The sequence below is a fragment of the Diceros bicornis genome, chromosome 2 (assembly GCF_020826845.1).
Source record: "Diceros bicornis minor isolate mBicDic1 chromosome 2, mDicBic1.mat.cur, whole genome shotgun sequence".
NCBI lineage: Eukaryota > Metazoa > Chordata > Mammalia > Perissodactyla > Rhinocerotidae > Diceros > Diceros bicornis.
In genome coordinates this window covers 5,784,117-5,810,749 of record NC_080741.1, presented here as the reverse complement: position 1 = coordinate 5,810,749, position 26,633 = coordinate 5,784,117, and the positions used below count along the sequence as shown (strand labels likewise).

The 26,633-nt window shown below is 39.4% G+C and overlaps 1 protein-coding gene across 1 annotated transcript in view; it reads right to left on the bottom strand.

The window, feature by feature from the left end:
• Positions 1–26,633, bottom strand: part of CP (ceruloplasmin) — a 44,618-nt gene that overhangs the window by 285 nt on the left and 17,700 nt on the right. The window contains exons 7-18 of the mRNA XM_058550226.1: positions 26,285–26,424; positions 24,992–25,144; positions 23,325–23,536; positions 12,935–13,085; positions 11,386–11,598; positions 10,068–10,278; positions 8,562–8,701; positions 7,264–7,392; positions 4,343–4,449; positions 2,650–2,866; positions 2,081–2,220; positions 830–1,003 (exon numbers count right to left, since the gene is read on the bottom strand). Coding sequence (XP_058406209.1) covers positions 830–1,003; positions 2,081–2,220; positions 2,650–2,866; positions 4,343–4,449; positions 7,264–7,392; positions 8,562–8,701; positions 10,068–10,278; positions 11,386–11,598; positions 12,935–13,085; positions 23,325–23,536; positions 24,992–25,144; positions 26,285–26,424 — 1,987 coding nt within the window. The remainder of the gene's footprint in view (positions 1–829; positions 1,004–2,080; positions 2,221–2,649; positions 2,867–4,342; positions 4,450–7,263; positions 7,393–8,561; positions 8,702–10,067; positions 10,279–11,385; positions 11,599–12,934; positions 13,086–23,324; positions 23,537–24,991; positions 25,145–26,284; positions 26,425–26,633) is intronic.

Below are 26,633 nucleotides of genomic sequence, written 5' to 3'. Positions count from 1 at the left end.
CCCAAAATTCGTATATTGAAAACCTAACACCAAGGTGATAGTATTAGGCAGTGGGTCCGTTGGAGACTGATTAGATCATAAGGGTGGAACCCTCGTGAATGGGAATGGCCTTATAAAAGAGTCCCCAGAGAGCCAGCTTGTCCCTTCCACCATGTGAGGATACAGTAATAAGTCTGCAACCTGAAACGGGCCCTCCCCCCACCATGCCGGCACCCTGACCCCTGACGCACAGCCTCCAGAACTGTGAAAATAAATTTCTGTTGTTTATAAGCTACCCGGTCTGGCATCTTGTTATAGCAGCCTGAATGGACTAAGGCAGTCTTTGACAAACAATAATCAATAATGCCTTCCCTTCCCCCAGAAGCACAGAAAGACACTGTTCTGCCTGCCTGCCTGCCTATTTGAAATTACATTGATTATTTAGGGGTTTTGAGGGGACCTTTCTTGTGTACCAGGTACTACCTAGAAAAAAAGTTAATGTTTTCTATTAGGAAAGAAATTAAATTCTAGATGTGTCTGTTATAAATCATGGTTTGTTTCTTCGTAAATACGACTACTCCCTTATATCCGTTTTAGGAATAATTACACTGCATCAAATTGGTTTCAATTTGTATGAGCTTGGAGACTATTGGTACTGTTATCAGTACCAGCTTTCAGAAGATAAGCAGTCTCCCACACGATTTAGCAGTAAAAAAAAATTCCTGTTTGCAGGTAGAGAAGGAAGAAATCAGGGCGGCAAATTCACAAATGCTCTATATTGTGGGAAGTATTTAGGCAAAGAAGTGCATCTTAATTACATTTGTGATGGAGGACTTCCAGACTTACTAACTGGATATTCACCTTCATTTGGTAGAACGGTGTAAGTAGTTTCCATTCCGGCGTGAATGTGGTCAGTCACGTGGCAGTGGAGTAACCAGATCCCAGGTGTCATTGGAAGCATTTCTAGGGTTTGGTACGTCCCGGGGAAGATGTCAAAGACATCAGAACTATAAACGCCCCTGTGCTTAATTAGGAAATGACAAATAGTATATCATGTTTACGGTATGTGAGAGTTCATTCAAATAATCTTTCACTGGCCAGCTCAGGGATTTTAGGAAAATGGATAAATCTGTTAAAAAAAAGTGAGACTCTGCATATTTCTATGTTTAATACAAACAGTGAGATATGTGGTCCTTGTATTCCTGCTAAACCCTTGGCACTATGGGCTGTCCAGTGGGGGTGAAGGAAAGGTGTGATAAGTGAATTCATCAGTCAGGACCACCTGTGGCCTTTTTATCAGAGCACTTGAGTCACACAAAGGAACTTAGCTGTGGCCCCATTTCAGCCCTGTTCTCACTTTTGCTGAACCTATCCTAGATTAGCTTGTCTGTGAAACTTTAGGACAAGGAGGATAATGAAGGGAGCAGAAGAGGAGACCAATGGCAAAGCCAGAACCACAGGCAGTTCAGGTAGAGTCTCGACTAGACAGCACCTGGGGGATGTTTCTGCAGGGGTAGCATTGAGAGTCCAGTAAGAATATAGCATCTATGTACCAAAACACAGATAGAAAAATGGCCTTTTCTACAGTGTGCTTCGTGGTAGCTTCTGAATTTCCTATATTAACTCAAAGGTAGGAAAAAAGCATTTCTAAAAGGGCTGTTGACTCCTGCTGAAATCAGCACTGGGTGAGAAGTCAAAGCAGGATTAAGATCAAACTTGACACCAAACTGATGATCATGTTCCCTTCAGGCCATTTAAGATCCAGAACTTAGAACAGGCAAAGGTTATAATAAACTTTTGATCCATCATTATGTGAACATTCATACCCACTCTGCTAACAGTTCCATTCAGATGCCTTGCCCAGGAATACGTGAGCAGAACTCCATGAAAGTCTAGTAAAAACAGTTAATCAAGGAAGAGCCCAACGTGTAACACAGGTTGGTGATGGCAATTGAAATTGCTATGTGAGACACTCTGAAAATAATTCAGTTGTGTCTTGAAACTTTCAACTTTTCATAAGTCTCTATGAGGAAATATTTTCTTCATTTGTATTAAAACATTTTCAGATAGAGCAAGCATAATGACCATGGGTGGCTCTTACCTTGTATTGGAAGCTGTGGCCATGGAAATGTACCGTGTGCAAGTCTATTTCATTGCCCATTCCCATCAGATACCAGTTGACTTGGTCTCGCACACGCATTGTGAGGCCTTGTAGGTTCCCAAACATTCTTCCGTTAATAGCTGGGGAAAGCACAGGATCGTTTATTACCTTTCAGGATATTTTAGACCAACAGCTATTTCACAGAAAAGATGATTATTAGGCTAATGTATGGGATCTTTTTAAAGTAACAGAACCTATTGCACTACAGATGGGGGAAATGGATACTTGAAGGTCAGTAATGTCACACTGCTTTTCTCGTCGCTTAGCACCAAAAGCCTTAATCCTAATTGTGAATTTATTTAAAAGAGAATGAGATTTTGCAATTGGGAGAGAAGTTAATAGATAATTTTGAATATAGTCCCTTTTTTAGCTTGGAACAGAATTCCACCTCATGTACAAAGTGAGGCAGAAGCGGTTTATTATGAAATGAAACAAATGAATAGTCTCAAAAGTAGTCGTATTTGAAAGAAGAAAAGGGAAAAAATAAGTTTTAGAATACTGTATCATACCATGCATTTTATTGCTTTCTATGAATGCATCATCGTCTTTTTTTACTTTCTCAGGGTGATCAGAGTATGTTTTGATGTTGTCATCTAAGTACCAAGATTCATTCTCATCAAAAACAAAAAACAGAAGGGAAAATTCCACTTTCTTTATGGGATGGAGTCCTTGCAGGTAATGTTTCCGACAAACAATCAGTGGGCCAATTAATCCACTATAGAGATCCTGAAAACAAGCAAAAACTTCAGTCATCTTTGTGATATAGATCAGGATTTCAGAGAACTGAGACCTTATCGCCCATAACCTCAGAAGTTTTGGAGGGACTGATTTAGGTGGTAGATGCTGCCCAGTGTGGTGGTGTCAAGTCAGTAATTTTCCACTTGAAGTAGGTGAATTGGAACAATGATGAGTACTAGGTAGGTCTTGTGGGTACTGCTGAAGTAACAGAAATGTGTGCAGAGGCCAAATATTGGCTCAGTTAATGAGCAGCAATTTGAAAGAACCCCAAATGAACAGTGTTGATTTGCCTATTCCATAAGCCCAGGACTATGCCAGTCACCAAAAATCCAGAGATGAATCAAACAAAGCCCTTGCCCTCCAGGAACTCAGTCTAGTAGGGAAAAGAGAGGAATAGAAGAAATGAACCACTTGCTGCCATGGAGGGACGTAAAGGAACACAGGGGAGGAAGACCACAATTGACTTAAATCTATGAGAAGTTTGGTTTGGCTGGGTGTCAGTAATGGCAGATTAGGTCTTGGAGTGCCTTTGAGCCGTATCATGTTCAGGAATTTTAGATTGTCCGAGGGGTCATAGGTAGTCACTGAACAATTGAACCTGGAAGGGCAGTGTATTTGCGTTTTAGACCAGTCATCCTGGTGGTAGGGTGGAGGTTTGGAGGGGACGAGACTGGAGACTGGGAGGCCATTGCAGTAGTTGAGGCAAATGACAAGGGCCTGATCTATGGAGATGGAGAGAAGGAACGGACTGAGCTATATGCAGGTGGGGGAATGGCCTGGGTGAGCCAGGGGGAAGAATTAGGTTCTTCATATCCGGGGTTCTAGCTTCAACAAATGAGTAGATTGGTACTTGTGGTGCTAGTTATTACCACAGGAAGGTCAAGAGGAGGTGGAGGGAGATCTCAGTGTCCATTTTAGAGGTGCTGAGTTTCCAGTGCCTATGGGATACGCTTGTGGAGATGTTCAGTAGGGAGGTGTATAGACAGGTCTGGAACTCAGGAGAGAGATTTGGACTGGACATCTAATTCCACAAAAGAATCTTGGTACATGTTCTGATTTTTAGTTGTTGAGTGCTTTGTCGGCTTTGAAATATTTAATCAAACAGCAGCTTTCGCTGTGCTGTGATTGACTGCTGAGATCATCATCTTTATTATCATGTAAAATAGAGCTCTGAAATCATGTCCCTCAGTTTGAGTTTACATTTTCATATCAAAAGGGAAATAAAATACTGTATTGATTAGTATTTAATTCTGTTACCCATAATCAGAGTCACAGAGTTGATATAGTTACAACTGTATCCTTAAAACAAACAAAAAAAGTGAAACAAAAGTGAATTGCAGAGCAGCTTACTTTCCTGGGATTTTAAAGTAGAATTGGACCACAGGAAAACTCTTAACCTCATCTTCCTTCAATTGTGTGTCTATTTTGGGAATTTTCACAAAACACAGATAACTTAAAGTTTACCTTAACTTGATCCACAGTTGAATAGTAAGCCCAGGGAACACAAGCAGAATCCTCTATTCCAGCTCCAGATCTTTCTGGGATTTTCCATATGTAAGTGCGAGTTTCACCTAAATTAATCGTGTTAATGTATCTGGTTATATTTAGTATTTAGTTGATATATATACTAGGTCTTCATAACCAGTGGTCCAGAAACTGAAAATGTCAAGGTAATTAGTTTTAAAAGTAGTGGAACTTGAGGCCAGCCCCATGGCCCAGTGGTTAAGTTTGGCGCCCTCCGCTTTGGTGGCCTGGGTTCAGTTCCTGGGTGTGGACCTATACCACTCGTCAGCAGCCATGCTGTGATGGCAACCCACATACAAAATAGAGGGAGATTGGCACAGGTGTTAGCTCAGGGCGAATCTTCCTCAGCAAAAAAAAAAGTTGTGGAACTCAAAATTGTTTTCAGGAATTTAGTTTTAAGACAAACTGTAAGACATTCTTTTCTATCTTCTTCGTCAGTTATGAATTGACTAGCCATGGCACACGCAATACCACAAAAGCCCGGAGGTGGCAGTTCCAATACCACAATTTGAAGAAACTTTTCAACAGTTCTTTTCTCCGCTTAAAGTCTGTTTCTCAAATACACTTTTTTCTTCTCAACTGTCAAGTGATTTCCTCAGTGCTAGCACCTTCTCCACAGTCCCCTCTGTGTCTGTGTATCTGGACCACCCTGTGTAATTTCCTCTGCCTCACCATCGTCCTCAGTGATTTCACAGTTCCTGGTGAGGAGCCATTTGACCTCTTGCTCTCATGGGTCATGACCTGTCACAATGACCTCCTCTCTAGTCCGCCCCATTCTGTCATACCATACACTGTTCTGTCACAACTCTGTCACGTACAGGGCACAATCACACCTTGGACCGTGACACTTCGCAGATGGTGGTTGCTCCACCCTCCTGTTGTGCCAAGGACTTTGCCTTTTTCCGTTTGCTCTGGGCTCTTGTCCAGCCTGATCTCTGTTTCCAGTCACCTCAGGGCTCCCCGCACAACTGCTCACTAGACCTTGGCTTCTGGCCATGGCCACTCACTGTCCACTCCATTTATGTAACCTGACCACTACGTAGTCACGCTGTCAGACTTCAGTCAGCTGGAGTCTGAGAAGCCTTTCCTAGGTTTGTCAAGCAGGACATGAGGGATGGTCTCAAGGATGAGGTAAAGTTTTCCTTTTTCCTCAAGCCCTCCATCACGCCCACCCCTGCGTCCTCGCTCTGTTTCTAAGCAGAACATTTCACTGAGAATATAAAGCGTAGATTCACCACCTGAACATATTGTCTCTTCACCTATACTTTCATTCTCGCAAGCCGAAAGATAACATTTCCTCCGTTCCCATTCCCACCCCAAGCTGCTCTGCCACCCGTGGTCGACGCCCAAAACCTTGGCGCTGTCCTCAACTCCTCCCCTAACATTTCCTAGCCCCAGTCTTTCAGCAGTCCTTTCAGCACCACCTTGAAAACAGAACCAGGGCCAGCCCTGGTGGCCTAGAGCTTAAGTTCGTTACACTCTGCTTCGGCAGCCTGGGTTTGGTTCCCGGGCACGGACCTACACCACTCATCTGTCAGTGGCCATGCAGTGGCAGCGGCTCACATACAAAAAGAGGAAGATTGGCAGCGGATGTTAGCTCGGGGTGAATCTTCCTCAAGCAAAAAAAAAAAAAAGTGAAATATATTAAATTAAAAAAAATAAATAAGTAAAATAGAACCAGAACATGACAGCTCACCACATTAGCTGCTTTTATCCTGGTCCAAGTCTCCTTATTTTTTTACCCAGATTATTGCTGAAGTCCCCTAACTGACCCTTGATTCTGCCCTTGTCCCCTACAGTAACTTTTCCACATCAGCCAGAACAGTCCTTTAAAAAGGGTTCATCGGAACATCACTCTCCAGCTCAGACCCTCACATGGGATTTTAGAATCAAATCTAAGGTCCTAACCGTGGCCTCTGAGGTCCCCCTCCCTCCTGCTGCATCCGGCCCAGCCCTCCCTGGATCTCATCTCCTCACATTCCGCCCCTGTTTGCTCGCCTCTGGCCTCCGTGCCGTTCCTCAGACGCACCAAGCCAGCTCCCATCTCGGGACCTAGAATGCTCTTCCCCACACCTCCCTGTGGCTTGTTACTTCTCATCATTTAGGTGCCTTCACCTTGCACCTCCTCAAAGAAGCTCGCCTGACCACCCTTCCGAAAATAGCACCCTTGTTACTCGGTCTCTCTCGTCCATCTTGATCTTTCTCACAGCACTTGTTACAACTTGATATCGTGTATATATTTATTGTGTATCTCCCTTGGAAGAATGTGAGGGTCACGAGGGCAAGGCTTTTTATTTCTATTCCCCTAAGTTGACAAGAGCAACTCTATAGAGTAATTTATTTTTTCTCACTTGATAAATTTGGGAACTGCTAAGTTACTGAGAAATGGTCCCTTCCTAGAAACCAACTTTACAACTAATAGAAGAAAAATACAGTTTTTATTAAAGTACACACTTGTGTTTAATCCACCTCAGCTTTTACTCTGTGTTAATTAAAGAAAGCTGTATGGAGCTCCCAGTACATGCCAGATATTGGACTACACACAGGGGATTTGAAATCCCCTCTGCCCTTAGGGCCCTGTCTGGGGCGGTTCTAGCTGAGCACGGAGAGATCTCTGCTCACTCAACCTTGAGTATCTGTAGATGTCCATACCCTCAGATTCTTTCCATACAGTTCTATGGATTTTTTTTTTGGTACGTGTATGTGTCACACACACACAGACACACCTCCCTGTGTCCTAACGTCTTCACCACCTCCCCCTGCACTTCCTCAGGACGCGCTCGTTTGGAAGGCATACGTCCCTGATCAAGTCGTTTGTGGAAAGGCTGTTGAGTCTGTTAAAATGCACCCCCCATGAGTACCTGGTGAAGTGGGAGTGACGGTGGGACTCTCTGTTTTCACCCCGTGGGCATGTATGGAGTAGGGCCTTGATGCCATGTTTTTAAAGACGATTTCAACTTTGTCTCCAACATCCGCGTGAAGTTGTGGACCTGGCAAGAGCGAAAAGGACAAGTGACTTATATACCTGTCAGATTGGAAGTTCTGATTCAGGAATAAAAGCAAAGATAGGTAACTTTCTTAGCATTAAGGTTGGAGTCTTTTTCCTGTGGCTTCTTGCTGTAGTTCTCTTGGATTTATGCCTGGTCCCAGAGGATTCGGGATAAAAGTGCTGGTGATGCCTGCCTCTACAGGTGGAGACCGTGGTGCACCTCCTGTCTGGAGTCCTAGGGGAGGGTTTGGCCTGGAAGTCTCCTGCAGGGTAGTGGCCTGATCGTGGTGAGCCGGCTGTGCTCCCGCCCTGGCCAGGCGTCATTACACAGCACTTGCTTGCATTTCCCAGCATTTGGACTTCCAGACCGGCCTGAGTGTGAATTTAGAACCGGACTGCATTTGAAAGGGTGGGTGGGGCTACTCCTCCCATCTCTACCCTCTGGCCTGTCTTAGCTGTCTCCTGCCTGGGAGAACCTCTGCCATTCAGCAGCGCACCACTCTCCCTGGTGTCTTCCTCCAGAGCTGAGGATAACCAGGCCGCAGGGGACTCTGACCGTGTAGGAACACAGAGGGTCTGGGAGTGGGGACCCCTGCACTTGATGACTTTCAAGAAAATTCCCAAGACCAATGTTGATTGAGTTCTTAGACTTTCTGCCTTAAAGTGAAATACTGAAGGCTGCTTTCCCCTGCCTTTGCGTGGTAACACTTTTTTCTTTCTTAATTCCTTGTCTGTACGTGCATTTCTTCTTGGAGTTAGTTGTTTACATCTTCATTTTAAAAGTAAATAGCTATATATATATATATATATTTTTTTTTTTTTTAGAGGAATGGGATAACAGAGAGAATTTGGTTAAGAATTTCATTAGAAAGTAATTTCTAGGAATTTCACCAAAACTTTAGGCATCAAATTGAGAAACACCCAATATATACTATTTCATTAGTACATGGGATAACACATTGTTTCTGACAGAAATAAGTAATATTTTATTATGCCATATTCTTTAGTAAATGTAGCCTTCTCATTTTTACTGAGTAACTTACATTTTTTATTTTTATTTGAATAACTTTGTTATATGAATCGAGAAAATTAAACCCATAGACCTGGACTGTCACTGCTCGTAGTGGCACGTGGCTAGCCCCCACCGCTGGGGGAGTGTCCGAGTCCTACCTAGAATTCCCAGGTGCTCCTCTTTGGCCGTTCTCTCCACTGGGACGCTGAACGTGCTGTCAGTGAATTGCCGATACACAACCTTCTTGTACTTTGAGCCTATGTAAAATTCTTCCTTATCTAAAAATGCATTCGAAACACTTAAAACACACACACACACACACACACACACACACACACACAAAACCAAGGTTAGTATTTGTCTTAATGAAAGTGGAAGTTGGGTTTTAAATTTTGAGTAAAAATATAGTTTATAAGTCAGTATGCTCATTTTTAGTATCACTCTCCCATGCCAGCAGGAGAAAAAAAGACTTTGAAAATAGACAGGTGTGGTAGAAATTGCCCTGGCTAGGAGTGAGCCATCTGGGAGCTGGCCTTGACTCTGCCACCAGTGAAATGACCTCCTGCTCGTCACTGCCTGTCAGAGCCTCGGTTTCTTCACCCCTAGAAGGAGGTATTAGATGAGATCATCGCTAAGGTTTCTCTGTGGCTCTAGAATTTTATGAGACCAGATTTCACCAGTGAAGTGTTCTCTGGTTACTGCACTATTTCTGGTTTATAAGAACTAAAATGGCCCTAGTTTTCCAGCCATTTCCTTTACCTGAAGTTTCCATCGACTTCTAATGGCTCCTGTAGCCTTTTGACCACTTTACCCCAGTCACCGAAATAGCCTTTACTCCTTTCACCACGAATCATACTCACCATAGCAGCCAAACCCACTGGCTAACCAATGCTTAGCTGCAGGTCTCCAGTGGTGTTGTGCGCCCCAGATCTGAGCACACGCCCATCCGATCTCTCCAGTCATGTCCACAAAGGGTTAGTGCTTGACATGGGAGACGGCAGAGGGGAAGGGTTTGGGGAAGTATGAAAGGACTGCCTAGAAGTGTCAGGGATGCTGCTCTAAATGTAGGTCTCCAGCTCCAATAACCACCCTCTACTTATAGTTATTCATAACATAGATTCATTACATTTCCATAATGTGCATCTTATTAGTGGTTTTGAACCATATTTTCCTGTAAATTCTTAGAGGGCAGAGATTATATCTGCTATACTGCCCTCAAGAATGTGAAATATTCTTCCATACATAATAATTTTAAGAATGTGAAGTAACTGATTAGCAGACTAATAAGGAAATCTTTGGAGGAAAGAAAAGCAGCAAATAGTTGGTAAGGAAAATAATATTTTAGTTCTGAATTTGGGCATTAATTTTGGTTTCAAAATTTGAAAATCAGTGACAAGATAAGGGCGCACGAATATGAGAAGACAGCCCAACGGAAAAAAAAGTAAGATGAAGACTACGAAGAATCAAATGAGATAAATGGAAATTTTCCTGTGAGAAAACTGAGAGAAGCAGAAGTTAATGAGGAAAGGCTCCTGGGAAGTGTTTTGTTATTCTTTCTGTTGCTATTGTTTACTGCACCTGTTTGTTTTTCTGAAATTTAGCATAATTCTTACTTCTCTGAAAGAGAAAATAGAAACACTGGGAATCTGAGCCGGGAGAATTACTTCAGTTCTTGTAAGTGGTGCAGCTCCTTCTCCCATTCCCTGCCGGGGGAGTAGTCCCATTCCAACTCCACCGCTGCGACGTAGTAGGTCCTCTCTCCCCGGTAGTAGATGTTTGAATTCTCAGGCAGCTGCTTGCACTGGTTCACAGTGTAGGTTTGCTTCATGCCGCCGGTGTAGTGATCAGTTGTGAGGCACTCAACCTCAAAAGTCCCTGGAATGGTAATGAGAAAGCATGTCACTCCTTTGCTCAGTGCCTTCTGTGGCTCCTCAGCTCATTCAGAATCAACGCCAGAGTCCTTAACACAGCCCCACACCTCTGATCACATCACCTACCACTCACTTTGCTCCAGTCACATAGGCCCCTTTGCTGTTCTTAGAACAGGTCAAGTGTATGCCTGTCTCAGGGCCTTTGCACTTGCTGTTTCCTCTGCCTGGAACACTTCTCCCCAAAATATCTGCACGGCTCATGCCCTCACTTCATTCAAACTTCTCCTTAATTGTCACATCCTCAGAGAATTTTTACCTACCTTCCCTCATCAGTCACCAGCCCCTTGCCCTGCCCTAGTTTTCTTCCTAGTACTTATAACCACTTAATAGAAATGTGTTAATATACTTGCTCATTGTCTGTCTTCCTGCACTAGGATTTCAGTCCTGTGAGAGCAGACACTTCATCTCTTTGTTCATTGTTGTATTTACATTTGTCTAATGAATAGAGGAAGAGGTGACACTGGACGTGTCTTACATTTTAGTGGCAAATAATGAACGAAATAAAGCTTGAAGCAGGTTAGTATATTTTTACTTTTTGGTTAAAATTCCTTCTTGTTTGTTTTACTCATTCAGAGCCAGGCCTGTAGGTGTCTCTGAACTTGCATGGCTATAGTTCTAGTACAGGATATTCAATTGCAAACAACCAACAAGTCGACACTACATCTAGGCTACAGAGAAACGACAAAGACAAAAGGTTCAGATACGGAGTCTTCAGCGGAGTCATTCCCGTTCTTGTCTGATTTGCCAGCTATCTTTAAAGGGACCATGAGTTAAAAGGAGTGCGTCTTGAGGGTTCTACTGTGTGGAAATGGCAGCAACCAGAGTCCGCTCTTTTCTTGTCCCTCCCTCCCCTTCTCCCCACAAACAGGAAATGGACCCCTCTGGCCTGTACTTAGCTGACAGCAGCCCAGACAGACATGCTCTTCCCAGGGAAGGAAGGGCACTTGGGAGGCTGGGGGAAGGAATGAGCTTATCACCCAGCTCAGGATTTTAAACCAAAACCACACGAATCGATCCAATAGAGACTTGTCTTGACTTTAAGGAAATATACCTTCAGTGTCAGGCTGCATGAAGAGTGTAAGAGTTGTTTGAGGGAAGAGATTTGCTGTGTCTCTCCTTTCTCCTCTTGACAGATACGTGTTTCCTGAGAAGTAAATCCCGTGTACATCGGCCTCATTTCCAGCACTGAACAAGTACCACACGACCGAGTCTCCTCGGCACATGTTGAGACCAGGCTGATTGCCGTACATGAATCCATTCATGGCTGTAAAAATTGGAAAATAACACTTTGAAAATGGTTTGTCTTATGTCCTCCTACATGACAACCTCCCAGACGTTCCAGAGCCAACTCTATTTAATTGTTAAAAGACCCATTCCTGCCTGCCACCCCCCCCCCCCGCCCCCGCCGCCCCTTTAAATGTCAGCAGTGTGCCTGCAACCCCTTGCTGTACCCAGTGTCTTGGGAAGGAGCAGAGCTGAGTGCAGGGGTCTTTAAGTTCTGCAGCCTGGGAATCTCACTGTTCTTCCCAGCTAGCCACTTCTCAGTTCCCTCAAGGGTCATATTTTCGAGCACCCAAATGTATGAATAATAACTGCTTTTCCTGGGCACTGTAGACTGGGAATGTGTTGTTGCTCTAGATGGAAAATTCTCTGATTCATCTTGAGTAACAGGTAAGACTACGCGGGAAGTTTTCTCTCACTGCCATTTCCAGTGGATAATATTCTCTACTCCTCCAAAATGCAAAAATGCAAAATCAAAAGAAGTATTTTGAAGATTGTGGGTACTGTAACTAGTGTCAATCCAACTAAAAAACAACATCACTTTGTAGCACAATGTTACATTTTTTTCTTCTAGCTACAATGGTTTTCACATGTTGTCCATTAGTGGTGTGGGCATTTTGAACGATTAGCTCACCGTCTTTAATCCCTAACTGCGCTTTAGAATTACACTGGGAGCTCAAAAGTAAATCTGATGCTAAGTTTCAATTAAATAAAAATCTCTGGAGCGTGTCCTGAGCATTTTAAAAATAGTTTTAAGAGTTTTTAAAAACTCCCAGGGGATTCTAATGTGTAGTCAAGGGTGAAAATCATTGAAGTTCGTTGACAGCAGAGTCCATATCTTTCTTCATACTGAATAATAAAATGAGCCTGTCATTATTAAGACACAGATGAGAAAAACATCTAATCCAGTAGTTCTCAAACTTAGGCATGTATCAGAACAACCCGGAGGGTTTGTTAAATGTGAATTGCTGGCCCCAACCCAAAGTTTCTGATTCAGTAGATCAGGGTTGGGGCCCCCAAATTTGCATTTTTAACAAGTCCCTGGGTGTTTCTGAGGCTGCTGATCCAGGGACCACATTTTAAGGACCATGCATCTAATCGACATGTTTTGTATGTTTTATTATTCTGAATTAAGTGAAATGAGGAGTAATTGACTGATACATTAAAAAATCAATGCTATTACCCTCAGAGCACTATTGAATTTAATCATTTATTGAAAATTAATCAATGGGCAAAGCTACTAGCGTTTTGGTTTCATTGAAAGCATGACATGTGCAGTACTGAAATCACTTGATATTGGTACATGAGGCAGTACTTACAGTGCATCTTATTAGATTCCTGAAAGTCTGCGTTTTCCTTATCCACCTTATCAGGTGCAGTTGTAAACATTCTAATATTATCGTCCAGGAGTAAGCTCTCATTCTCATCAAACACTGTGGGAAACAAATAGAACTCCTTGTCTACATCTTTCTGTAAATCAAACAAGAACAATGAGGTGAAGACAGAATAAGTAAAGCAGAAAGACTTCCGTGTACACAATACTACTTGTGCACAAACACACTAAAGGAAGGACAAGAACAGAAGTTTCCATTTCTGTCTGTAAATGGGCCTCACGAAGTACTCCAGTTGACCACCAGAGTTGTCATGAATATCTGTGTAGTGGATTTTGATTCAACACAATAATCTAAGCCTCTCTCTGCACGTAAAAGTCCCGACTCTCCTCTCCCTACTTTCCTGCCAGCTCTGCCCATACCAATTGAACCCACCAAAAGCAACTGTTAAAATAGGGGGGAACATGTGCCTGTGCTAGAAACTAGGGAAAGAGCTGTCCATAGTCATGAGAACTCGAAGAATGCCCATGGAGCAGAGCAGGGGGACGCAGATAAAGGAGTCAACTTAAGTGAAGAAATAGCCTGTCAAGTGAGCCGGAACAGGAATGCACACAGTCTCCAGCCATCTGGACAGACATCCTCACGCCTCCTCTCCCCAACCCTGGTGAAAAATAAGGAAGCAGAAATGCTATCTGGTCTATGAAATGATTCAGTGGTTCAGAAGAAGGCCATCAGTCTAAGGAATCAAAGCATATGAGCCCCTGAGAACAAGCTACTCCCTCAAAGAAGAGAAAACTTTAGAGACTATTGCATATCTTTTTCCTGAGGTCAATTTTTCAGATGAAAAACATGATTATCAAATTTTAAAAATCCAACTAAAACAGAGACCTGAAAGTTAGATCCTGCAGAAAACTGAATCAATGATAGAGATGATCTTAAGAAAGCTCCCATAAATCAGAAGATTCAAAGATTAAAAATAGACACATAGTAAGGATTTTAGAGAGAAGTTATAAAAGAGGGAGACATAATGATAATAAATAATAATGGAAATGTTCACCACCTTAAAGGGAAAAGACTAGAATAATCATATTAAAAAGCTTCACTAAAAACAAGGCAAAATTAGTAATAGAGACCTATATCTAAAAATGTTCTGGCAAAATTTTTGAATTTCAGAGATAGAAAAATTTCTACAATAATCCATTTTAAAAGTGTTATCACAGGTTGGACTTCTGTAGTACAGTAAATGTCAGAGGAAGATGAAGTAGCATTTATGGTTTCGAGGGAAAAAGACTGTTCTATAAAAATTCTAAACCAGGCAAAGAACAACAAAAAGACATTTTCAAATGTGTGAGGATTCTAATAGCGGATGCTGCAATCACTTATGTGCTGATCTACAGAGAAAACTTCAGAGAAAAGTTTACAGGCCACATTTTCTGATCATAATGCAACAAAACTAAAAATTACTAATAAAAGGGCAAAAATTAGTAAAGTTGAAAAGATCATATTTGATCCAAATAGCCCTTAGATCAAAGAGGAAACAGAAATGAATTACTAAGTATTTAGTAAGTAGTGTCCATGAGAAAACTACAAGTCGTAATGTATGGAATATAACTAAACTTATAAACTGAGAGTCTGAAATGGTTTTTATTTTAAGCAAAACCAAATAAAAATAAATGTTGTAAATATCTGAAAATTTTAGAAAAATAAAATGAAGAAAGAAGAAAGGAATTAAAAAAGACAAAAGCAGAAGTGTTTAATAAATTAGAACACAAATTAAGATAGCTAAACATAAAAATATATTCTTTGAAAGGATCAATGAAATACACAAACCTCTAGCAAGTCTAATAAAAGAATTGAGAGAGAACCCATATATGTCACATTATGAATGAAAAAGGAATATAACCACATATATGGGGGGCGGGAATTAAGACCATTATGTACAATAAATGTGATCAGTTGACTTAGCAGGATGCACCAGAATAGACCAATATCCATGGGTGAAATAAAAGTAGTGATTAAAACATAGACAACAAAACTGACTACTTTTTACAAGTCACACAGTCAAAATAGCTTTCAGGCAAGTTCTTTCAAATCTCTAAGGAGCAGATGATTCCTATCTATTTAAACTGTTCCAAAGTATGAAAAACGTAGAAATCTGGCCAAGTTATTTAATGAAGATAGCATAACCATGATATAATACCTGACAAAACACACAAAATCTAAACTAATGTCACTTATAGCTTAGATGAGAAATTCTAAATAAAACACCATCAAATTCAACACTAGTATATAGAAAAAAACCACAAACCTCAAGTAATATTTTTTTCCCCAGAAGTGCAAGGATGGTTCAATAGTAGGAAATCCTTAATGGAGTTAGTCACACTCATAGGTCGAAGGAGAGAAACTATATAATAATTTCAACAAAATCTAAAAAGAAATTTTTATAAAATTTGACATTCTGGCACTAGCTGATCTCTTTGTTTTTCCCCCAGATCTTTGAAGGCTGCCTCCTTGAAATTTAGATCTCACCTCAAATATTACCTCCACTTTACCTAAACTAGGTTTTCTGTTCACTATCATGTTACCCTATTTTGTTTTTTTAAAGCACTTGTCACTTTCTGAAGTTATCCATTTTCATTTTTTTGTGTTTGCTTATCTTTTCTCCTTCCCTCCCCCAACCCCCCCTTCCTCTTTGTTACCCCACACACTAGAAGATAAACCCCATTAGAGCAGAAAACTGACCTGTCTTATTTATCAATGAATTTTGTGCCATCACAGGATACTTTTTAAGCAGTTCAAGTAATTTGTTTGTTAAATAGAAAAACATTCTCAGTAAACTAGAAATAGAATTAAAAATACTGACTAGTAGCCAATGTCACATTTAGTGGTAAAAAAATAGAGATGTTCTCATTAAGATCAGACACTAAACAAGGCACTATTTAACAATATTCTGAACATTCTACCCAGTCTCAAGCCACATGGCTAATAAGTGAAAAAGCCAGGATGAGGACTTTTAACTTAACGCGTCCTGTAGGCCTTCCTGTGTTGTGATTCCTCCATTTGCAAAACAAAGATGGTGAATTATGTAGAGGATAAAACTCACATTTTAAATCTCAACTTACTGAGTATCAGTTTCTCCTTTGCAAAAATGGGGATAACAATACTTAGCCTCTTGGGTTGCTGTGAAGGTTAAATGAAGTAACGTGGGAGAATGCCTGGAGGGAGTTCAATAAAGATTAGCCTCCTTTATTTCTTCCCGAGGTAAGCACAAGATCAAAGAATGGGAATCCAAAGGTAGAAAACCATTTCTTTTCAGTTACGTATTTAAAATTTTTAAATGATAGCATTACCACTTACAATAGCCAAATAAAAATAAAATATCTAGGCATAAACTTAACAAAAAATATCCAAAACCTGCATAAGGGAAACCATAAAATACTCCTGAAAAACACAAAAGTAGACTTGAACAAATGAAAGATATATGTTCTTATGTAGGGTGACCCAACTTTATAATGTTGTCGGTTCTTCTTAATTTAATTTGTATATTTGAGACAATACCAATAAAACACTATCAGGCTTTTTTTCTGGAGCCAGATAAGTTTTTATAAGGTTAATTAGAAATAATAAGTAAGCAAAAATAACCATTAAAATGGTGAAAAACAAATACGACGAGGTATGGCTACTAGTTATTTAAACATATTATAAAGGCTCAATAATTAAAATAGAATGGTATTGGTACATGAATAGAGACCAATGGAATAGGATAGAAAATCAAGAAATAGACCCAATTGTGTATGAGAATTTTAGCATAGGATAAAGGCAGCATTTAAATCAATGGAGAAAAGTTTGACTTTTTAATAAATGGTGTTGAGATAACTGGATAGCCATAAAGAAAAAGATAAATTTGATCCATTCCTCAACTGTACACCAGGATAAATTCTACATGGAACAGAGATATAAATGTGAAAAATAAAACCATCCAATTACTAGAAGGCGGTATGGGTGAATTCCTTTATAACCTGGCATTGGGAAAACTTTCTTAACTATGACTCAAAATATATAAACAATAAAGGAAAATATAACAGAAATAAAAATTTTGCATGGCAAACAATAACATCTATAAGATAAACATAAAGGCAAATTACAAACTATGAAAAAAATTAACATCTAGTCTCTCAGACAAAGGATTTCTATCTCTAATACACAAAAAGCTTCTTAATCAGTGAAGAAAAATAACCTTATAGAAAAATGGGCTAGAGATATGAATATTTCACATAAAAGAAGTGAAAATGGTTCTTAAACATTTGAAAAGATGCTCAACTACTAATAATAAGAGAAAAACAAATAAAAATTACAGAAATACTGTTTATGTCACATCAGATTGGTAAAAATATCCAAATTTAACAATATACTTTGTACTGAGGCTTTGGAAAAACAGATAATTTCACATATACCTGGTGGGAATACAAAACAGCACAATTCCTATGGAACGGAATTTGGAAATATCTAGCAAAATTATATATGTATTTATTCTTTTCCCAGTAACACCACTTCTAGGAATTTATCCCAAAGGTATGCTGGCAAAAATACAGAGACATATGACAAGGCTACCTATTGTACTGTATTTGTAAAAACGAAGACTAGAAACAACCCAAACACCTGTCAAATACTGGACTGATTGTATAAACTGTAGCATGTCTACAAAATGGAGTAATATCTACTGTAAAAAGGAATGGGGAATATCTCCATATGTTACCATGGAGGGACTTACAGATTATTGTTAAGTGAAAAAAAAAAAGCAAAGATATGAATACATACACATACACATTTGTTTATTTAAAAAATAAAAAAATAAGAATTAGACTAGAAATCAATGATATTGAAAACAGGAAATCAATAGAAAAAAATCAATGAAACCAAAAGCTGATTCTTTGAAAAGATTAATAAAATCAAGAAGCCTTTAGCCAGGCTAAGAAAAAAAGAGAGAGAACACAAATTACTAATATCAGAGATGAAAGGTGGGGCATCACTACAGATCCTATGGGCATTTAAAGGATAATAAAGGACTACTATGAACAACTCTATGGCCCTAACTTTGAAAACCAGGATAAAATGGATCAATTCTTGAAAGACACAATTTCCCAATACTCACACAAGAAGAAACAGACAATCTATCTGAATAGGCCTATATTTACTAAAGAAATTGAATCAGTAACTAATAACCTTCTAAAACAGAACACACCAGGCCCAGGTGGGTTCATTGGTGAATTCAATCAAACATTTAAGGAAGAAATTGTACCAATTCTCTGCAATCTCTTTCAGAGGATAGAAGCAGAGGGAATACTTGTTAACTCATTCTATGAGGCCAGCATTACTCTAATACCAAAACCAGACAAAGATCTTACAAGAAAAGAAAACTACAGATCAATATCTCTAATGAACATGGATGTAAAATATCCAACAAAATATTAGCAAATAGAATACAACAATGTACAAAAAGAATTATACACCATATCAAGGTATGCAAGGCTGTTTCAACATTTGAAAATCAGTTAATGTAATCCATCAGATCAATAGACTAAAGAAGAAAAAATCACCTGATCATATCAATAGATGCAGAAAAAGCATTTGATAAAAGCCAACATCCATTCATGATAAAAACTCTCAGTGAACTAGGAATAGTGGGAACTTCCTCACCTTGATAAAGAATACCTACAAAAAAACTGCAGCTAACATTATCCTCAATGGTGAGAAACTAGAGGCTTTCCCACTAAAATCAGGTACATGACAAGGGTGTCCCCTCTCACCACTCCTTTTCAACATCATACTGGAAGTTCTAGCTAACGCAATAAGACAAGAAAAGAAAGTAAAAGGCATACAGATTGGGAAGAAGAAAGAAAACTGTCTTTGTTCACAGATGACATGATCATCTATGTAGAAAATCTGAAAGGACTGACAAAGAAACTCTTGGAACTAATAAGCGATTATACCAAGATTGCAGAATACAAGGCTAATATACAAAGTCAATCACTTTCCTATATATCATCAGCAATGAACAAGTGGAATTTGAAATTAAAAACAATACCATTTACATTATCATCCCCCCAAAATTAAATGCTTAGGTATAAATCTAACAAAACATGTACAATACCTATATGAGGAAAACTACAAAACTCTGATGAATGATATCAAAGAAGAACTAAATAAATAAAAAGATATTCCATGTTCATGGATAAAAAGACTCAATACGGCCAAGTTGTCAGTTCTTCCCAACATGATCTACAGATTCAATCCAATCCCAATCAAAATCACAGCAAATTATTTGTAGATATCAACTAACTGATTCTAAAGTTTATATGGAGAGGCAAAAGACCCAGACTAGCCAATACAATATTGAAGGAGAAGAACAAAGTTGGAGTACTGATACTACCCAACCTCAAAATTTGCAATAAAGCTACAGTAATCAAGACAGTGTGATATTGGTGAAAAAGAATAGAACAATAGATCAATGGAAAGAATAGAAAGCCCAGAAATAGACTCATATAAATAGAGTCAACTGATTTCTGATAAAGGAGCATAGGCAATACAATGAAACAAAGATAGTCTTTTCAACAAATGGTGCTGTAACTAGACATCCACCTGTAAAAAAATGTATCTAGGCATAGAACTTATACTCTTCACAAAAATTAACTCAAAATGGATCACAGACCTAAATGTAAAATGCAAAATCATAAAACTCCTAGAAGATAACATAGGAGAAAATCTAGATGACCTTGGATATGGCAATAGCTTATTAGATACAACACCAAAGGCATGATCCATGAAAGAAATAATTGATAAGCTGGACTTCATTAAAATGAAAACTTATGCTCTGTGAAAGATAATGTCACGAGAATGACAATCCACATACTGGAAGAAAATATTTGCAAAAGACATCTGATAAAAAACTGTTGTCCCAAATAAACAAAGAACTCTCAAAACTCAACATTAAGAAAACAAACAACCCAATTAACAAATGGACAAAAGATCTTAACAGGCACCTCACCAAAGAAGTTATACAGATGGCAAACAAGCATATGACAAGGTGCTCTACATTACATGTCATTGGGAAATGCAAATTAAAACAACGAGATATCAGTACACACCTATTAAAATGGTCAAAATCTGGAACACTGACAGCACCACATGCTGGTGAGGGTATGGAACAACAGGACCCTCATTCATTGCTCATGGGAATGCAAAATGGTATAGCCACTTAGAAAGACAGTTTGGTGGCCTCTTATAAAACTAAACATACTCTTATCATACAATCCAGCAATTGGGCTCCTTAGAATTTCCCCAAAGGAGATGAAAACTTATGTCCACACAAAAACCTGGACATGGATGTTTATAGCAGCCTTATTCATAATTGCCAAAACTTGGAAGTAACCAATATGTTCTTGAGTAGGTGAATGGCCAAACTGTGGTATATCCAGACAATGGAATATTATTCAGTGCTGAAAAGAAATGAGCTATCAAGCCATGAAAAGACTTGGAGGAAACTTAAATGTGTATTACTAAGTGAAAGAAGCCAATCTGAAAAAAAAGCCGATATGATTCCAACTATATGACATTCTGGAAAAGGCAAAACTAGGGAGAGAGTAAAAAGACCAGTGGTTGCCAGGAGTTGGGAGTTGGGAAGGGTTGAATAGGTGGAGCACAGAGGATTTTTTGGGCAGTGAAAATACCCTGTATGATACCATAATGATGGATACACGTCATTATGCACTTGTCCACACCCACAGAATGTAAACCCCGAGAGTGAACTGTAATATAGACTATGCACTTCGGGTGATTATGACGTGTCACTGCAGTTTCTTCAGTTGTAACAAATGAACCACTCTGTTCAGGATGTTGACATTGGGGGAGGCCGTGTGTGTTTTGGGGCAGGGGGTATATGAGAAATCTCTGTACCTTATCCTCAATTTTGCTGTGAACCTTAAAGTGCTCTAAAAGAATAAAGTCAATAAAAATACTAAAAAATAATAAATAAAAGAACAAGCTATGAAGTGAAATAAAAAAATTACCTGTAGTGAGGGAATAGGTGAGAGGGGAGAGAGGATAGAAGCTAGACTTCTTTAAATATACCTCTTTTGGTAGATTTGATGTTGGAACCAGGTAAATATTTTACATAATTATAAAATAATATTATAGTTTTAAAAGCAATCCCTAAAAATATAGAAGTAAAATAAATTAAACAAACCTGTGTATCTGGTGGGAGGCAAAACTATACTGAGAGGAACTATTCTAAATGACTTTAAACTTGTAATTGGACTGAACATCCCTAGTGGGATCCACCCAAAGGTAGATGAAAAGGGCTGTAAACAAATCTTAAACTGTTTTCAGTAATTATATTGTCAGCTGTAGTGTTATAATAGCGATTCTGAGCCTGTTGTCTGTATAGTGTGGGATGAACTGAGTAAATCTTTACCTTGGTATCATTGAGAACTAAGATTTTTCAGTGCAGTTGAAGGGCGATACAGATGTAAGATATAGATAAAATGTAATGAGGTTGAGTAAAAAACAAAAAAAATTCATAGACCTAAGTTTGAATAGAAAGTATCAGTATGAACTCATGATGAATTTTATCTTAAAAATTTTTTTTTCCAGTTCTGCCCTCTGAAAAGGCCTAGAAACGATGATTAACCCAATAGCAATGAGCACTCTTAGTGCCCAGACTATAGTTGTCAAAATAATTTCTTACTGAAAAGACCAGGGCTTTTTGAAAGAAATGGCTGATTCTAAGCCTGGCTCAGAAAATGTGCAATATGAACCTGAGAAGCTTCAAAGACTACTAAATCCATGCAAAAATGAAGGTGGCAACCTGAAGAAGGCCCCCCAGGGGCCAAAAAAAATAGGATAGTTTGAGCATCAATAAGGATGATGGCAACGAATCGAAACACACCAAATAGGCTTAAATCCATGAGTTCACGATAGTACTTACAAAGAAATTATTAAGAACCTTTGAAGTATGCAGAGGAGAACTATTAATTTGAAAACTTGCAAATAAAGGGAAAGAATCAAGCATTTGTTGTTCCCTTCTTATATAATATGTACCTCAGGGTAACCAACAGCCCATTAAGGGAAGTTTCTGTTTATAGAAATATACTAGCTAATAAATAAAGACGGGATGATGGAGTCAGAATATTACTATTATGCAGCCCCTGATTAGTTTAAGAATCCAGGAAATGGTTACTAGTGGCTGACAACATCCCCAAGTGAGAGACAATTATCTATTATACACTCTCTGATAGAAGGACCCAGCACCACACACGAGGTAGTCTTACAAAAAAAAAATGTAACCCGAACCCGATGAAGCCTGTAGATCTAGCCACTTGTTTATAAGAAATAGAGGGAAAGGGAGAGTAACACGTTAAATGACACAGGAATGCAAACATTCTAGATGTGGGAAAAAATCTAGACATGGGAAAGTTCTACAGGATGAATGACTAGCAGCAGAAAAAATGCAAGGAAATAATCTTGAGAAACATATCTGATTGTAATGTGTATAATTATTTGGGTATTGATTCAAACAACAAACTTGAAACAATTGAAAGACAACTGGGGAAATGTGAACATTGACTGATATTAAGGAATTATGATGATTATTTTTTGTGTGTGTGTGAGGAAGATCAGCCCTGAGCTAAAATCCATGCCAATCCTCCTCTTTTTGCTGAGGAAGACTGGCCCCGGGCTAACATCTGTGACTATCTGCCTCCACTTTATATGGGACGCCGCCACAGCATGGCCTGACAAGTGGTGCCTCGGTGTGCGCCGGGGATCCTTGCCGGGATCCAAACCCGGGCCACCAGCAGTGGAGCACATGCACTTAACTGCTATGCCACGGGGCCGGCCCCCTATGATGATTATTTTAAGGTGTAATAATTGTATTGAGGTATTTTAAAAGGATAAAAACCTTATCTTTTAAAGGTTTATATTAAAATATTTATTTTAGAGATAAAAACAAGGAAGGGGTTAGGTATTTCTATTTCTAGGTCAAACAGTCATTTTCTCATTTCTAAAAAAATGTTTTAAGCAATATTTTCCTCAGTGAATGTTGAGTGACTTATTGCATGTTGAATGATTTTTTTTTTGTGCATGTGTTGAAGTCTAATTGTATTATAAAAAGCTTGGATTCCAAAGAAACCTGTTTCTAATTCATCTTGGAACAATCACCGTAGCCAGAAAGACTGCACAATAAGATCTAATAAGTCTGAGAAAAATTAATAATAAACATTATGCATAGAATCCTCACTGCCTCAAAACCCAGAATTTTCGTTATAATAATGATAATTCAAAGAGATTGGGAAATCATTTCATTTTCCCTGATTGGACTTACCTGTCTCCCATTTGCATGTAAACTTCCTTTTTTGCATATTTTCATTGGCCCAATAAGCCCAGTGAATATATCTTTGGTGGGATCCACAGCAGAATAATACATCTTAGATAGACAGACAGGGTCTTTGTAAGTGGGTCCCACTTCTTTGGGGACGGTCCATTCATAGGTGAATGTTTCTTTGGGTGCCACATGGGCTGAAGGAGGGGGCACACCTGTAAAAAGGCCATATTGGAGAAGTTAAGTATGCTTTCTAGTGTCGTGATATGATCCACAAAGTAGACTGGGTTTAGTCTAGGTAACCCACTTCTGAGTTCTTTGTTGTGAATTAGAATGTGCTCCTACTTATGCTCTTGTGTCAGGTCACAGATTGGCATGATTTCCTCCAGAAAGCCTGCTCTAAGCTTTTGTCTGAGATTGGTGCCTGCTGTGGTCCAAATGTTTGTGTCCCCCGCAAATTCACATGTTGGAATCCTAATGCCCAATGTGATGGTGTTAGAAGGTGTGGCCCTTGGGAGGTAATTAGGCCATGAGTGTGGGGCCCTCATGAGTGGGATTAGTGTTCTTCTAAAAGAGAACCCACAGAGCTCCCTAGCCACGTGAAGAGACAACCAGAAATCTGAGACCCAGAAGAGGGCCCTCATCCAACCATGCTGGCACCTTGAGCTTGGACTTCCACCCTCCAGAACTGTGAGAAATAAATTTCTATTGTTTGTAAGCCACCCTGTCTGTGGTATTTAGTTATAGCAGCCCAAATGGACTAAGACAGTGCCTATCTTTGTGCCCTCACAGCCCCTGACACTGTCTCTACCACATTTCATGTTATATTGTATGCATTTCCCCCCCAAACACAGCTTAAGTTTCTTAAGGCAAGCATTGTTTCTATATTCCCATCAGCTAGAACAGCACCTGGAAATAGGAGGTAATCAATGAATTTTCTATTGAATAAAACTGAACTGAAAATAATTGTAAAACTGAAAGGAACCTTGCAGACAATCCTGTCAAATCCCCCAATGTTACTCTTGAGGAAACTGAAGCCAAAAAGACTGAATAACTTGCCCACAGTCACACTGCAAGGGTAGCAAAGCCACTAGTATTCTTTGGTCAGCCTTGACATATAAAAATATCTAAATACATCCACATAATGGAATATTTTGTATCATTAAAAGTATATTTACAAAATGCTTAAAGTGCTAAGAAAAACTCTGGGTACAAAATTATAATGATAAGTATATTTATAAACTACAGTCTCAACCACATTTAAAATACATATTATATGTGCACAGATGAAAGAGTGGAGGAATTATATAAAAATATAATCGTGATTGTCCATAGAACGATGGGTAATATTTTTGGTTATACCTTTTTATACTTTTCAAATATTCTAAAATGAACATCTAATCTTATAATTGCAAGAACATTTTTCAAATTTAGAAATCATCCAAATAGTAATCTAGAAATGTATAATTGATATAATCCAAATAAGTTACTACCATTGTCAATAATCATCCAATGAAGGCAGGACAAAATTCCATAAACCAGTTGAAAGTGCTTATGTGAGCAAGTTCCTCGGAAGTTCCTGCCCTCAGTTTTGCAGGACGGTTTTCCCGGGGTGACCAGCACAGACGGTTATTAAACATAGTTGTTTGCTTACAGAGCACTGTACTCACTTCCACTCGAGGGGTTGTGATGTGGGTCATAGTATGTGCCCTCGTTGCTCTTACTGAATCTCACCCCAACCGCCTCAATACTGAGGGGATATGCTCCTTTGTTGTGGAAGGTGACTCTGATGGTGTCTCCCACCTCTGCCCAAATGACGGGACCTAGGGAGGAAGAGACAATTGTCATCCTCCCTTGGTGTGTAGCATACGGAATACATAAGACACTTATTTTCTTTGGCTTGTCCTCTGGCGAGAACCACCAGGAGCAACATGCTTATTTGTGGCAATGGGAAAGCTTGCTTTTTTAAAAGTCATCATCAGTTTGACATGGCTAGGCTGGAAAAGACGAGAAGGGCTTTTTGATTCAACTTCAGGTTAATGAAATTTACCATTTTACCCACGTCGGTTCACAAGCTTTACACGTCAAACAAAGAACTATTCAGTGTCTACGCTCTCCTCGCCTAGTCTTCTGTTGGTTACTTGTGGGTTGTTTGTTAGGGGGTGTTAAAAATGTTGACCACCCAAAGGGGTGAGTTAAATTGTCTTGGATGTGAAGAGTAACACTGTTGTGGATATTCCATCACCAAAATTAATATTATTACCAAATACAGAATAAAAACATAGATATATAGCACATATTTTATATTATACATAAAATGATATTTATTGAGAACTTCCTAGGTGCTTCTCTGAATACACATGTCTATGTGTATTAACTCATTTAATCCTTACAACAACTTTATGAGGCAAGGGCTACTATTACTGTTCCCATTTTGTAGAAAGGGAAGAGGCACAGAAAATCGAGCACTTTCAAAGGTCCAGCAGCTAATAGGGGAAGAGTGAGGACAGTCCGAATCCACCCACTATGCTATTCTGCCCGAGCACCTGAGCAAGAAGTGGGCTCTGGGCTCTGCCTGAGGGCAGCCTGCAAAAGGCTCTAAGACGGACCCAGCCTTCTCCTTAGTAGCCTGGATTTTATTTCTAAGGGAATGTACGTTTGGCTAAGTGCAGAGGCTAACAGCTTCGTTGTCTATTTAAACAAAGTCACATAAACACACAATTCCCTTATCTCTTTGAAGAAAAAAAAAATCATCATTTGAAGTCAGCATGGCTTTTAATGATGAAGATTTACTATTGGTAATTTACATTTGGAAAGTAATCAGCTGCTGCACTTTATTGATGATTGATCTTCCACGTTTATACGTAGAAATCACGCTGCAGGTCCGGAAGTTTCTATTCTTTCTGAGGTTGGTGTAGCCCCGGGAGGAGTACAGTAATCGTATATATTCTGCACAGACTCACCCAGGATGCCAAGATGTTCCTCCTCAGGGCCTCTCTCCTTTCGATGCACGAAGGAGGCATCTGTGTATTCACGATAAACCAACTTTTTGTAAGAGCCTCCAATTCTTGTAGCACCACGCTCAAAAAATACCTCCGAATCACTGCCAAAAGATAAGAGGTGGCGTCGAAGGCAGAACGAAAGCAGGTATTCACATAGGATACTAACTAAAGAGAAAAATTCTGGCCAGTGCTTAGAGAATTATTCTCCATGATTTACCAAATACACAGAAGCAGCAGTACGGACCACTTCACAGCAGGATGTTCAGTGAAGGATGGGAGAATCGTGAGGAGAGGTTTCACTTTTCAAAGG